The sequence below is a fragment of the Phyllostomus discolor genome, chromosome 4, assembly GCF_004126475.2.
Source record: "Phyllostomus discolor isolate MPI-MPIP mPhyDis1 chromosome 4, mPhyDis1.pri.v3, whole genome shotgun sequence".
Taxonomy (NCBI): domain Eukaryota; kingdom Metazoa; phylum Chordata; class Mammalia; order Chiroptera; family Phyllostomidae; genus Phyllostomus; species Phyllostomus discolor.
In genome coordinates this window covers 186,553,334-186,566,874 of record NC_040906.2, presented here as the reverse complement: position 1 = coordinate 186,566,874, position 13,541 = coordinate 186,553,334, and the positions used below count along the sequence as shown (strand labels likewise).

At 37.7% G+C, this 13,541-nt stretch overlaps 1 protein-coding gene across 2 annotated transcripts in view; it reads left to right on the top strand.

Moving 5' to 3' along the window:
• Positions 1–2,649: 2,649 nt before the first annotated feature.
• The window catches only part of HBS1L (HBS1 like translational GTPase), an 85,427-nt gene continuing 74,535 nt past the window's right edge, over positions 2,650–13,541 (top strand). Inside the window, exons 1-2 of one of the 2 annotated variants that reach the window (XM_028508582.2) lie at positions 2,650–2,856; positions 6,540–6,605. In XM_028508582.2, the coding sequence (XP_028364383.1) occupies positions 2,814–2,856; positions 6,540–6,605 (109 nt within the window). In that variant the 5' untranslated portion in view covers positions 2,650–2,813. The remainder of the gene's footprint in view (positions 2,857–6,539; positions 6,606–13,541) is intronic. The other variant, XM_028508583.2, reaches the window with a different exon arrangement.

Below are 13,541 nucleotides of genomic sequence, written 5' to 3'. Positions count from 1 at the left end.
TGATATAATTATTTTTTAACAATTTTATTTATTTATTTTTAGAGGGAAGAGGAAGGGAAGGAGAGAGGGAAACATCAATGTCTGATTGCCTCTCACAGGCCTCCTACTGGGGACTTGGCCCGCAACCCAGGCATGTGCCCTGACTGGGAATCAAAACAGCAACCCCTAGGTTCACAGGCCCGCACTCAATCCACTGAGCAGCATCAGCCAGGGATAAAAATTATGTGTATACTCATTGATAGCATTTGTTAAATATCTTATTGCCAGACACTATATTTATCTTTTTTAATTCAGCAGTTCATTCAGCAAACATTCAAAGTGCCAGACATTAGGGTGTTGGACAAACACAGGTGAAACTTTCCAATCAGTGTGGTGGAGAAGCAGCATTTATTGAGTACTGAAGGAGTTCTCCCCAAATTTCCCCAAATTTGAGCTAAAGGAACTTCAAAAGCAGCAGATGCAAGAAGGGCTCTTTCGCCTACCCTCTTCTATATAACACAGGCCATGGGAAAGGTGCTGTCCCTATACAGAGAGGTGCTGGACCTATGAAGAGAGAGCATCCTTCTCATCAGAGACTGGAAATTGATGCCGAAATGGATCTGTGCAAACTTACTGAAATAACCCTCATATTCTACCAGTTTTGCCACACCCCCACCTGTACCATATATCTTTTAGTTATTTTCCAATATTTTGTTACCCATAGCCCAAGCCCCATTGTCTTGTCAATTTTTCATAAATTTTTGTTTCTTTGTCTAAGGGGTATAAGAGCTTTCTGCTCTAGTTACTTCCTCAGGTCTTCATTGTCTTGTGAAGGGGTCCCAGAGAGCAGTAAAAATTTAAACTTGTATGCTTTCTCCTGGTTACTTGTTTTATGTCAGTTTAATTCTTAGACCCCCATCAGAGACCTAAAGCAGGTAGAGAATTTTTCCTCCCTTATAGCATCTATTATGTAACAGTTAATGTTATTACATTCATCACTTTATTTACTTTTCACGAAATAGAAGGCATATCTTCTTATATCCATTTTATACATGAAAAAATTGAGCCCAAAGAAGTTACCACACAAAAAGTGGCAGAACAGTACTGAAATCCAGGTTCCTATGACTCCAAAGTCATGGTACTTTCCATCAAACCTCAATACAAAACTCACAAGCACATCTGAAGATGTGCTTGGAGGGCACATGATAAAATCCCTAAAACTTTTTGAGGAAATCAGTGAAGACTTTGCTACTAAAACCTTAATGCTTGAGATGCAATCAAGGCTCTCAAGTACTCAGAATTTTAAGGGAGCGTATTTTTGATGACTCAGAGGGAAATTATTATATAGTTATCTTCAGGCAGAAGTGATGTTTTCTTCTCTATTGCTCCTGTAGTTCTGTTTGTGTGGCCAATGTGTAACTCTTCTACCTCATACTTCAATGAGTTGTACTGAAGTTTGTAATTGACAATTTATAGTGGCTGGAAGTGCCATTTGTATTTTAATAACATCTGAAATTTTAAAGAACCTATGTGAAATCATCTTACATAAATTTATTATTCACAACTTTATGAGTTTTACACTATTACTATCTCTATTTTACTAATAAACACACTGTACCATAAAAATGATCTACAAGTGTAAAACAAAACACTTAAGCCATATAAAATTAACAACTTTTTTTGGTAAAATTTTGTCTTCGAGCTACAGCAAACAACAATAACAGTTCAGAACAAACTTTTGGTAGCCAGACACATTCAAGTAAATGTATAAATTACACTTCAAGCCATTTATGAATTGAATTTATGTTTTTCTTTCTATTATGGATAAGCTGATTAAGCTTTTCAATCTAGATTTTGAGAACTTATCTTTTATGTAAAGTATTATTTCAAAAACACAAGCTAAAATTGAAGGGTAGTTTGTTCAGTAAGATAATGAGATTGTTTTTTACATAGCTTGATTCACTCTGTGTTCAAAGAAATGAGGACATTTAATAGCAGGTTATAGATTAATTGATCAACATGAATCATTTCCGTAAGTGGCCTTACATGTGCTATGTCTAAAAACCTATATTTAATAGTTTATCATGTTACAAAGGATTATGTGTTAAATGAATACTCAGTGAACCCTTTTTTTTTTTTTTTTTTTTTTATGACGCAGATAATCCTTTAGACAGCCAAGGGCAGACGGTTTACTGGAGGTATTAATGAAGGACTCGTGTATATGAAACCATGAATCATGAAAGCCTGGTGATTTATTGTAGCCAGATTCTCAATTTAACCATATATATGCACTTAAAAAGAGTATGTTTTTCTCGTCTAAGGTTTGGGCCAATTCGTTAAAAAAAATATATACAAGTTTGTTAGCGCTTATTATATGGGTCTAAAGCGGCCTCAAAGGTGAAACTTGTAAAAGACAGGATGCTGGCTCTTATTCCGCACACAGCGTTTTCACTAGATTATCAGAAACCAAATTTGGAAAATAATCTGGAACGCGGGTGTGTACGAATGAGACACTGACCAGTAACAGTGGGTGCAAATAAACAAATTGCGAGCCGTGGAAACCCGCCTCTTCGGTATTCCGTCAGTCAACCTGCGTGTGGGCGGGGCCACGCCAAAACACAACCCCAATCTACACGAGTGCGCTTGCGCTCCCAGGCGGGCGGATGACCCTGCGCAGTGCGCAGACTCGACGTCGGGCGTGCGCAGGCGCTCAGCGCTGAGGTTTGCCGGAAGCTAAAATGGCGCTTAGGTGTTCTCCAGGCTGCAGTTGGCGCGTTATCAGTTTCTGAGCCGGTGTTTTGTAAGGGGCAGTGGCGACCGCCCTCTTCGCCGCCATGGCCCGACATAGGAATGTTCGAGGCTATAACTACGATGAAGGTAGGTGGCAGGCTTATGCCGGATGTCATTTTCTCCGTTCCAGCCGGTATCCCAGCTTACTGGCATTTTCTTTTCTCTTTGAGTTCCTGATCAGTTGTATGTGCCTGCAAGTCAGAACAACTGAGACATCAGTTGGAGAAAATAGTAGGCCATCTGCATGCCAGAGAATGGCGTTGTTTTATGTCATGATTTCTGCCTTATGGGATTGATCTTACTTAGGATGGGGGAGGTCCTGTACGGCGTCATATGGGAAGGACTTGGCGAGGTTGGGACTCGGTGTTATTTATGCACGTAAGCATTGACACCTCTTCCTCCCATTGTTTTCTCCCAGGTCCAGAATACACTGCTTATTTTTAGCTCCTTTCCCCGACCCCCTAACTCCCTTTCAAAAATGCCCATGAAATGTTGCTTGTTTGTAAAACACAGATTGACTTAATGGTCACATATGCAGCTGTTTGCTGCTACTATGTTCGACTTACACAGTAAATCTTTTTGTTTTCATACATATTAAGTACCAACTGGTTAATTTATTTTCTATTAGTTTCAAGTTAAATTGGAAATTTAGGAGATGGTAGAAAAGATACATATTAAAAAGGCCCAAAGAATAAGTCTATTAGATGATATTGGGTGTATACCGAATTCTTGGTTGATTATTCTGAATATAAGCGTATTTTGGAATGGAAAAAAAAGCAATAATAGAAGAAAGAGGGCTTCATAAAGGACTTACTGATTTAAAAAAATGAAGTAAAAGCAGATACATATGAACATTTTCTAGGAGTTTAAAAGAAGTTAGAATTAGTTTAGAACAAGCACAACATCTCTGTGCAGTGAATAATTATGGGCCACGCTAAGTGTCATACAAACTAAAATGATGACAAATATGATCGAGTACAGAAGAGGCATAAAGACCTATTGCTTTGTAAAGTGCAAAGCATGTAGTGTGCTTAATATGTTGGTGGTTATTACTGGCTCTCCCAGCAGGTTACTGCAGAACATCTGTTATGCTCTTAACCATAATGGAGGGTAGCTAACACACTGAGCTACATTTGGAGGGTAACTCAGTCAGACTGGCATATGTTAGTTAGGTTCCTAGTGTTCATTTCACAATGGAGGCTGTTTTAAGTATTGCAGTGGGTGGTGGTATTGGATGTGGGTGGACCACTGTTAGCTGCGAATGACTTTAGCCTGGGAGATATTTTTGCAGATATGCTATATAGACATGAAGAGGCCTAATTACTTTAATAAAGTAATTTATTAAATACCATTTCCTTAACCAACTTTAATTGAGTGCTTAGAATACTGTTCTAAGCTTTGGGGACCGATGATAAGATGTTTGAGGGAGTCTAACAGGAGGAGATACACAAGTAACAGGTGGTTAGAGTATGATATGGTTCAAAAAGTACTCACAAAGTTCCATGGAAGCTAGGGAAGTGCGAGCACCTTATTCAGAGTGAGTTAGAGGAGTTCGAGTAGGAGTTCTCTGTGAGGAAGGCTTCCTGGAGAAGTGCTTGGCCTGAAGGAGTGAGTGCTAAGTACTCTTCTTGCCTTGGGAACCCCAGGCTAGGTTGTTAAGTTTTCTTGGAACAATTGATGACATCATACCCAAGCCATTCCTTAGCATGGGAGGGTCATCCCCTTTTCCTGTTTACAAAATTTCTGCTCATTTTATGAGTTCAGTTGATTTCTCTTCCTCCAAATTGAGCTTTTCCTTTTACTCTCAGAATAATATAAAAATTCGCAAAACTAATATAACTTCATTGGAGAGAGTTTGTGTTCCAAAACCTATTGGTTCCTCTATTTAACTCTTGCTTTGTTCACTGTAATTTGGATAGCACTTTACATGACTGCTTTAGTTACTAATTTAAAAGTTCCAGGAAGGCAAAGTTCATACTTGATATTTACTCCAGTAGTTGCCACACTAATGGCATGAAGTAAACACTCCCAAATTTTTTTGAGAGAAAGAACTACTTTACAAAAATCCCAGGAAAGAATTCTCTGTCTTTTTATATTGTGTTACTTTTAGGCTCAACTTCAGTATTGAAAAACTGAGCTAGTAAAAAAGATTCTTGTTGTTTTTTTATATCTCAAAATATTTTTTTGTGGATGGCTTTTCATTTATTTACTAATAAGTTATCATTAACTCAGGATTGTGATCTAATTTATTGAATTACACATTTTAATCCCATAGTAGCATTCATGTAATTTTTCTTTGCCATAGACATATGGTCTCAGTCTTTGAACATGCGTTCTTGCTACATGAATACCTTCAGAAACCAGCTAACTATCCTTTGGAATTGGTTTAAATATCCCTGGGATCTTTCCCTACTACCCTACTCCCAATTCTATTTTTGTCATTCATATGTGTGTTCCAATAGCTCTGTATTTCTCATGTCAAACACATGTCATATATGGTTTTGGAATTGTCCATTTTCTTGACTGTTCCCTGTTAGATTTCAGGTTTGTTGAGATCTGTGCCTGTCACTCGCTGTTTTACCCCAAATGTCTGTAATAGTCCCTGACATATTGTCAGTGTGTTATTTGTTGAATAAATAAATATTTTACATAAACCTATTTATGGTCTTTGTGAATTTTTTGTTTTAAATGGTTTGATTCATTAATTTATAATAAAGTATTAATTTAGTGCCAAACATGTGCCAGGTAGTTGGCTAGACAGAGTCTTGCACTGAGGAAGCTTATGGTCTCATGGAGTGTAACAGGTGTAGACTACATTTGAAGACTTTGAGTTGGAGGAGTGCACTAGAGAGTGAAAGTGTCAGGGGGCCTTCCTGCTTTCCACCCAGACTGGTCTGGGAAGACGCCTGCAAATGGATGACATTTGAGTGGGAACCTTAACCAAGAGGAGGAAAACAGCCTTAGAGATATTTGGTTAAAAACATATTCTAGTCAATAGGAAAAAAGGCCAATTAGCCAAAGCAGAATGACCTCAAGGAGGTGTTGAATAAATTGGTTTTTATAGAGATTACTTTGTTTTACATGAAGAAAAACTGCTTTCATGGTCTGATTATATACCCTGTACTAGTTATTTGTATGAAAAATAAATGCTTTGGTTATACAGAGCATTTGGCAAAAAAAAAATGTGTGGATTTCATGTTGAATGTTTGTCAACACTGGAAAGACAATTCTAAGTATGCAATCTGTGGGATTATGAATTACTTTTTGATCACATGAGGCAAAAAATTGGAATAACTTAATAAAACCCAATTAGCTTAAAAACTGAAGAACCATGTATGTCTCTATAAATGTGTAAATATATAGAGTCAATAAATACCTACTATGTAAGTAAAATTTTTAGAATTTTTTTGAAAAGTGTACATTCCAAGTTCCTTTAATTTTTTTTGAAGATTTTACTTATTTAATTTTAAGAGAGAGGTGAAGGTAGGGAGGAAGAGAGGGAGAGAAACATCAATCATTTGCCTGTAGTACACGCACCAAGCAGGGACCAAACCTGCAACCCAGCCATGTTCCCTGACTGGGAATCGAACTGGCAATTTTTTGCTTTCAGAATGAAGCCCAACCAACTGAGCCACATTGTTTAGAGCCCACTTTCCTTTAATTTTGATGAACAATTTAAATTCTTTTGGAAAAAATTTAGATGTTTTCTTGTTAATAACTAAGAATATAAAAAGAATTATAAATGAATTTATCTCGTGGTTTTATTTTAGATTTTGAAGATGATGATCTCTATGGCCATTCTGTAGAGGATGATTATTGTATTTCGCCATCAACAGGTGAGAAATAATTTGATTTTCATTACTTGGCTGTTTAAAAATGTTTAGTAAGTATTACTGTCATTCTAGTACTAGAGTGTTCCATAAGACTAATATTATACAACATTTAAAAAGGTAATTATATATTTACTTTTAAAGGTATATAAAATAATTTCTTTACTTGTGGATAGAATTTAAAGTTTTGATTCCATGATTTAGCTTTACACAATTTGAAGAAAACTTAGGAAACTGGCTTTTCCAATATTCTTTGCAACATGCAGTTAATCTAAATTGTACTAAAATGGTAATTTTATCTAAAACTGAAACTTCTGAAAGCAGACAGCAGCTAATTATATATTTTCAGGAATCTCCTGAACATTAGAAACATTGAGGTATTGTGTACAGAATTTCTTTTACGTAGTACTTTAGTCTATCTCTTGTTAAACAGTTGGGCAGATAAACAAGATACATGTAGTTCAGACTTCTCATGGAGCCATAGAGTGATTTAGAGTTCAAAGTCCTTTAGGATTCCACATCAGAGCTGCCTCTTCTGTCGGGTCTGCCAAAAGTTTTCTTCATTGCCACCGTATAAAGAAAACACTCATATGTACTTTGATTCAGACTTGTCTCTCACTAACTTCTCTTTCAATATATCTATCTTCAAATTTCAGTTCACCCTATAAAGAGTTGAAATGCTCTATTAAATTTTACTATGTTATAAAGGGATATAATGAAGTATAGTTAGGTACAGCATAAATATAATTCGTAAAACTCATTTTCCTCAATTTTAAAGGTGTAATGTGATTAACATTTTCATTTTCAGAGTCTGACTTTTTTTTTTAAGATTTTATTTTTTCTTTAGAGAAGAAGGGAGGGAGAAAGAAAAAGAGGGAGAGAAACATTAACATGCGAGAGAAACAGTAATTGGTTGCTTTTCACACACCCTCAGTGGGGACCAGGCCTGCAACCCAGACATGTGCCCTGGCTGGGAATTGAACCAGTGACCTTTTGATTCACAGGCTGGTGTTCAATCCACTGAGCCACACCAGCCAGGGCTGTCTTTTCTTTAATATACTGTGGTTTGCTGAGTTATCCTATAAACCTGTATCACTTTTTTAGACCAACTATGCTCCTTTGACTTTATAGAATTCCCATTTTCTTTATAAAGCCACAGGTCCTCCAGAAGTTGTCTTAATACTTCTGGTCTTTCTGTCATTTTTTCTTGTTACTAGAAATACATATAGCTCTTTTTAAAATACTTTTCTCTTATAGCCTAACTAATCAGGGCCTTTCTTCTTTTCCTTTAATATTACACTCTTACCAGTCAGTATCCTGTTAGACAGGAATTGCATCAGTTATTTTGCCAGAGAGAATTTAATATAAAAAGCTGTTAACTGGGTGGGTATTAGAGAACAAAACATGCAACAAGGACAAAGTATCAAGGAGGCAGTGTCTTCAGGAAGCATTTACCGTCCTAGTTCCTAGTGGAACAAATGGATGAGGTCGAAACCAACTTCCTAGAAGCATGTGGAGGGGCTCCTCAGAACTGAGACTTTGACCTACATTGTGAGGGTTCTGCTTTGTTGCTTTACCTTTGAAGTTCAGAAGAAGGGCTGTAGGGCTGGGACTCAGACCTCTGAGGAGGACATGGCTGGTGCTGGTGTCTCTGAGCTGGGATTCAGCCTTTGAAGAGGCAGTTCTAGACAACTGGCTGATTATAGTGTCTGAGGCTTGGGTGGGGGGCAGGGCACTTGTAAGCTGCTTCTGGGAGTTCTGGAAATCGACACACTGGTATTAATTGCTATTACTAGAACAAACTACTTTAAGGTGAAGTGTTGCTAGGGTGACAGTCTCTGGATAAGAAGCCAAAAGGAGAGGAGCATTTGTTTTCCTCCTCTAGCCGTCCAGTCTTCCTTCAGCATCATCCTGAGGGCTGGTCCTGAAAGAGAGCCAACTGTCAAAGAAGAAACATGCTTCTCATACACTTCAACCCTAGTGTCACAAAACAGTAAAGAAGGCTGGTTAGAAGCAGAGAGGTGGCTTAGTCGGCATTCGTTTAAGCTCATTCAGGGGTTCAAAAGATCACATTTTGTAGAGCTTGAGGATAACCCTTTTGGGCTCCTACAATTCGTTGTCATAGTTAACTAGGTGACAGTGATGTCTGATAGTACTGATTCGATCACTCATTGTAAATGCAGTAGAGAGCATGGCATGTTCATGGACTGAGGTGATGTTGTAGCTGTGATAATTAGGAGATTCGAAAAAATCTCTTCTATATAATAGAATCTGGATTGAAGGTGATACATGTGTGGAGGTATGTAGATTAGTTAGGAGATTTTTACACTGATTTGGAAAGGGTGGAGATACTTTAGACAGTGTTCCTAAAATGTAGTCCATGTACCATTAGCATCACTTGATAGTTTAAGTAATTTTTGGCCCCACTCCAGAGTCAGAAACTCTGACGGTAGGGTATAGCTACTGTTTTAACATGCCCTCTGGGGTATTCTGAGACTTGCTTTGAGAACCATTTGTTTGGGACAACGTTGATAGCATCGGATTTGGGAATATGAAGTCTGCCCAGAAAAAAATTCAACCATTGTTAATACAACAAGAACAGTTTGCGTGACATTCATGTAACTTGGCAGCCAAGGAGAGTGGACTGGAATGTGCATGTGTGAACAATGACGACTTCACTGTACTAGTCAGTGGTAGATGGTAGAGTGAGCATGTGTACTGTGTGACTGTCAAATTCAAAACGATTGAGCGAGTAGAGCAGTAAATCTGCATCAAACTTTGCATTAAGTTTGAACATTCCTTCGAGGAACGTTGATGATTCAGAAGGCTGCAGCTATGGGCAGCTGGTCATTGGCAGCTTCATCATGACAGCTTACCCACTCATGCATCACATTTCGTGCAGAGTTTTTTGGTGAAACATCACGTCACCCAGGTGTCTCAGCCTCCCTAACAGCCCAGATTTGGTGCTGTGTGACTTCTGGCTTTTACCAAAACGAAAAATCACCTTTGAAAGGGAAGAGATTTCAGACTGTCAGTGAAATTCAGGAAAATACAATGGGGTAGCTGATAGTGATTGGGAGAACTGTGTGAGGTCCCAAGATGCCTACTTTAAAGGGGAATAAGGTGTCATTGTTCTTTGTACAGTGTTTCTTGTATCTTGTATCTTCAATAAATGTTTCTCTTTTTCACATTGTATGTCTGGATACTTCTGGACAGCCCTTGTAGGTTCTAAGAGATAATTACAGGCATTAAGGTCTACAGGACTTGGAAGTTGGTTGAGTATGGCTTGCACAAGTGTGAAAGCCTTCATAGTGAGAGGGAGTACTGAAAAACATCTTACTATTTCAGGTTAACACATTCATTTATCTAGTGTTATCTGGATAAATCATGCTTAATCTTGAGTAACTAGCTATGAGTACACAAGGTTAGGCATTCTGAGAGTGCTTTTCTGAGATTTGCATTTATGACCTAGTTTTCTTGAGGTCAGAATTTACCTTCTTCTCTGCCAGCTCTTGATGTGTGTCTTGTGCGTGATTCACATCCAGGATGGACTGACTCTTGGAGAGTTACTTTTGTATACAGCAGGATGTCAACCAATTTTATCAAAGCAAGAGAAATGGTTTTGAATTTCTTCTGTGACAAACTGGTATTTTTAACTTAAGCATGTAGTTTTGGGTTGTTTTAATTTTTCAAAACACGTACAGTTGCGTACTACATAACAACATTTCAGTCAGTGACAGACCACATATATGGAGTTGGCATACCATGAAGCTTAGGTGTGTAGTCGGGTGGCCATAGCCTCTGAATTTGTTTAAGTGCACTCTAGTGTTTGCATATGGACAGAATCTCCTAATGCTGCATTTTTCAGAATGTATCCCTGTTGTAAAGCAGTGCCTGACTGCATAAAATAGCAATGTCATATCAGAAATTTTTCCTTTTTAGTGGCATATTTTTCAAGTGATTTTTAATGGAAAATGAATAGTTTTAGAAGGATACTTTCTTATAGAAGCAGCTAATGTCATTAAAGAGATGACTGTATTCTTGGCCTAATGAATTTTGATAATTGAGTGATCTTATCAGTTAGTCAAAATTTCTATAATTCATTAGCAAATGTATTTTTTTAACTCCACTAAACACAGTTTTCTTCATGAAAGGGTGATTTCTGAATGTTAAACTTCTTTCCCTTTTAGGACGATTGACTTTGATACTGAGTATTGAACATTACATCAAGGAGTTGGACATAGCAAAAAGAGCCTATACATAAAACTTTATTTGAACAGTTCTGAATTTTGTTTCAACTAATACAGTTAGAAGTGTTAAAGATAAACTGAGGCATATTAAAAAATTTTTAAGAGTTTGTTTGAGCAGACAACAGTTTGAATCAGGCAACTCCAAACTGTAAGTGGTCAATAGTGCTCCACTATAAGAGATAGGGTCAAGGTTTTTATAGAGAAGACACAAAGTAAAGCAAGGAAGTTAATTTGCTTATCCATGACTTAAGTGGTTACATTATTTGGGAAAGCCTAGTTGGCTTTTTGTGGTTGGTTGTTTTTAATCCAGAGGCATTTATGGGAAGTAACTCTGGCTTAGTTTTCCACTTGCCAGCAAAGCCTTAGAGCCGCCTCTGTCCAGTGGCCTACTTCTATGGTTATTTTAACAGTAGTGATCCTTATTCAGTCCATTTAAACTCACAACCAGTTCTGAGCCTTAATTAACATGTAAGAAAAAGCCTGTTGTAAGAAATTTATAAATTAGTGTAGTATAAGGCAGCCAGTTAAAAGTCCCATTCACATAACATACACACACAGCATATACAACAGCATGGTGGGTAAAGAAATAGTCCTGCCTCAAGGAGTCTGGGAAGGCTTCTGGAGGGAGGTGGGATTGAGACTGGTAAATAGGGCTGTAAGAGTGGCATCCTAGATGGACCAAACAGTGCTTGAGTAGTGGCCTCTGAGTGAGGTGTGTTTGGGAAGACTCCGGTAGTAAGTGCAACTGCAGAAGGAGCTGTATTGTGCAAGGCAGTTTCTAAGGCATGTAGGGTCAGCGTATTAAAGGTTTTTGAGTAAGGGGGTGGTATTTTAGGAAAGTAACTAATGATGTGACACAAAGTGGACTGTCTCCAGGTGAGACAGATGAAGGAGGAGCCTTGTAGGCTAGTGCTTTCTAATCTTCCCTGAAGATACCAATCAGCCTGGAGTGATTTTAAGTATACAGAGTCCCTGCACTATTCCAGCACCACTGAATCCAACTGTTTCCAGGGGAAGAGACCTAGAAAACCAAATATTTTATGAGTACCTTACATGATTTTTATTTTCAGGTGTTTATGAAATAGTTTTAGGCCATTTCAGGAGTCAGGTTTCGAATTCTTTGAATTTTTATGTTTGTCAAATTGCCTTAAATTTAAAGGTTACAATGGGTGCCCAGTTTTTTAGGAAGCATTTAAATTTTTTAGAAAGGAATAGCATTTTATATTTACTTTTTTTTTTACGCTTGTTTTTCTCTTTAGGGTATTTGTTACCTTTTGGGCTGTCATTTCGGCTTCATATATTTGGACATTTTTCTCCCCTCTAACTGTCTTCCTCCTACCCCACCACCCTGGAAATCCACCCATTACTACTTCTAAGACAATGGCCACAGTATAGGTTTCTGAGTTGATTTGTGTGTGGGTTTGGGGTAGAAGAACCCCTTGGAACAAAATAGCTCCTAGGAGATAGAACAGTAGCCTGGACATTGGCAAGTGTCCTTTCTCTATCAATGGTTCCTAAGTGATAATTGTTGAGGGAAGTATCTAATTTCTTGCCTCACTTAATCAGAACTATGAGAGGAAATTGGGGAAAGTATATGTTACTTGTATTTGTTATTTTTAGGCTAAACCGAAGCATTTATTTCATACAGGAAAGTAATTTGTAAGTTACCAACCACAAAATGGCCCAGTTTACATTTAGTACTACCACATTTTATTTAAGATGATGTAGATCATAAGACATACCATTATTTTATGGTACCACTACTTAAAAAAAATCAGCCATCAGTCTTAACCATTACATAATGCTCAAATGCCATGTAATTAATTGCAACATTCCCTCCTTCTGCTACTTTAATGTGAAAAACGTGGTCATCTTAAAGAGTATCTCTGAAGTAGGATGTTTCTTTTTGCTGTTTAGCCAGGCTGACTGTATAATAGCAGCATTATATTCTCTCTGCATGAGGGGAAAGTAGAAATATTTATATATATATATATATATATATATATATATATATATACACCCACACACACACACACACCCACACACCACATAATATACACATTCTTGAAAATTGATCACCTTGTGGTCTTCAAAATTGTATGCTAAAAAGTAACAGAACTTCTGGGAAAACATAGTGTCATGACAGACCACTCAACCTATGAAGTACTAACAAAAACAGTAATCATCTTAATAAAAATTCTTGTACATTTGAAAAGATACATTAACTTCTTAATAACTCTTCCAGTAAACATATGACATGAGAGTTAAAAGGTGAAAGCCTGATATAAATATGAGGTCTGTGTGAAAGATAGCCAGCCATTGTTAATATAAGGAGAATGATTTCCACAATATCAGTGTCACCTGGCAGCCAAGAAGAGCGGACTGGAAAGTGCTTGTGTGAACACTGATGACTTCACTGTACTAGTCAGTGGGAGCGGTAGATGCTGTTGAGTGAGCATGTGTACTGTGTGGCTGTCACATTCAAAATGACTAGGTGAGTAGAGCAACAAATCTGCATCAAATTTTGCATTAAGCTTGAACGTTCCTCTGCAGAAACTATTCTGATCATTCAGAAGGCCGAAGCTTCATCACAACAACACGCTCGCTCAGGCATCACATCTTGTACATTATTTTGGTGGAATCACATCACCCAGGTGACTCAGCCCCTCTACAACCCAGATTTGGCGGTCTG